The sequence below is a fragment of the Buceros rhinoceros genome, unplaced genomic scaffold, assembly GCF_000710305.1.
Source record: "Buceros rhinoceros silvestris isolate BGI_N320 unplaced genomic scaffold, ASM71030v1 scaffold19690, whole genome shotgun sequence".
NCBI classification, from domain to species: Eukaryota; Metazoa; Chordata; class Aves; order Bucerotiformes; family Bucerotidae; genus Buceros; species Buceros rhinoceros.
The window spans coordinates 30716-32634 of NW_010388128.1; the positions used below are offsets into that span (position 1 = coordinate 30716).

At 43.5% G+C, this 1919-nt stretch overlaps 1 protein-coding gene across 1 annotated transcript in view; it reads left to right on the forward strand.

Moving 5' to 3' along the window:
* Positions 1 to 1530: 1530 nt before the first annotated feature.
* Positions 1531 to 1919, forward strand: part of ADPRHL1 (ADP-ribosylhydrolase like 1) — a gene marked incomplete at its 3' end in the record, with an annotated part of 15139 nt that continues 14750 nt past the window's right edge. Inside the window, exon 1 of the mRNA XM_010145044.1 lies at positions 1531 to 1811. Within this exon, the coding sequence (XP_010143346.1) occupies positions 1598 to 1811 (214 nt within the window). The remainder of the gene's footprint in view (positions 1812 to 1919) is intronic.

Genomic DNA, 1919 nt, shown 5'->3' on the forward strand with positions numbered 1-1919 from the left:
ATTTGGGGTTGTGGGGGTGCTCTTTTCAGTGCAAAGTTGTTCCTTCCTAGCAATGAAGACACACTCTCAGTGTCCTCAATACTTCTGTTACCCAAATCTTAACCTTTAAAACAAGACTGTTCTGACAGAGACTACTTTCACCACTTTAACACCTTATTTCTTGCAATGTAGAATAGGGATGGTGATGCTTACCTGTGTTCTGAAACTGCCTTAAGGTTTCTTGTGACATACAGTGATATTTCTACTCACATCAACAACCTGCTTATCGCTCTGGGTGATAGGAGGACACATCCTTTACACTGCTGGCTGTTTCCATCCAAATAGCAATCAGTACTGCTTTCCAAAGAAGATCAAGACCTCTCCCCAGGTATCCTTTATCAAAATTAAAACCCAGCCAATCAAAGCTTTCTGTTTATTCACCTAACTTTACATTTACATTTCTATTTCTATCTGTAAAGTAGTAGTAGTTTGTGAGTCTTTAGGATAGTGTGGATGATGGCTTGGAACCGCGATCTGAGTCATTCTCAGCAGACCCCATGAAGAAAGCTGTTGAGCCTACACAGAGATGTGTTTGTAGGCAAAATACATTTTAAAAGCTGCAAGACTACAGACCCCCTTCTTGCACTGCAGGACTACAGGAAAAAAACTGCAATCACAGAAGGAAGCACATAACTGCACAAGTATCAGGTTTGAAAGGATGATATTAATAAAGCTTGGTTCTTACTAACCGAGGTTTCCTCATTCATGAACTTTTTTAGACTCACAGGATGCCATTTAAATAGTATTAAAATAGTTTCCTTCCAGAGTCCAAATCTGGGCTGCACCTGAGCTTGGTCTTAGGAAAAAGTCACTCTTTGCCAGGGAGTAAGAGGCGTGGGATTGAAGTTGGTGTTTCACTTAGTGTTTATCCAGAGGGGCAGTGAATTAACAGCACATTCTTGTATTAGGTGCAACAGAGCAAGACAGCTGTTGAGGAAATATCACTGAAGGGCGTAATTAGAAATGGGAGAAGCCATCTGCATTTGACTAGGTTTCTTACTGCCTAAGCCCTCATTCTAGTGCTTACACTAGATTGTAAACATTTAGTTTACACAGAGTTTGGAAACTCATTTTATCACAGGCTTTCCTTCTGACTGGTCCCTGAAAGGAGGCTGAGTCAGCATCTCAGAAACGGGGCAGGAAAATGTATTCATTTTCAAGTTATTAAATAAATAAGCACTCCTATGGAGGCATCTGTTTTTCTGGGTGTAGAGTTACTTACGCTGGGTAGGGCTAAGGATTTCCTGGCTTGCTTTACGCTGGGTTGCAGTAACGAGGCTTTTGCACTTTGCTCCGTGAGTCTGCTCTCGTGGTTTCATTGAACAAAGCCCCCGCAAAATCCCTCGGTTATAAAATATTTCCTCTCTATTGGGTCCCGGACAAGAGGTGGCATCTGCAGAGCCAGAAAAGGAAGTCCTTGCCTTATAGAGTGTGCTCTCGGTGTGACACAATGGCTGATATAAAGTGTCAGGGGAGCTGAGCAGGAGGCAAAGGAACAAAGGAAGTTCAAGGTTCTGTGGCTGTCTTGGACAAAAGGAAAGCAGAAAGTGTCTCGGGGATGGATAAATTTAAGGCTGCTCTTGTGCTGGCTGCCGTAGGGGATGCTCTTGGTTATCGTAATTTCTCCCGAGAAAACAATGCCTTGGGTGCAAAAATCCAGCAGGAGCTGAAGGAAATTGGAGGGCTTGAGAACCTGGTGCTCTCTCCTGACAAATGGCCAGTAAGTGACAACACGCTCATGCACATGGCTACAGCAGAGGCTGTCATCACAGGTAGGTACGATGGGACTAGTGAATGGAGTGTGGAAAAGGAGCAAAACCCGCTGAGTTGCTGCATTTCTTAAAATGATCTTGAGTGCTGGGGAAGTCATGAGAAAGAGT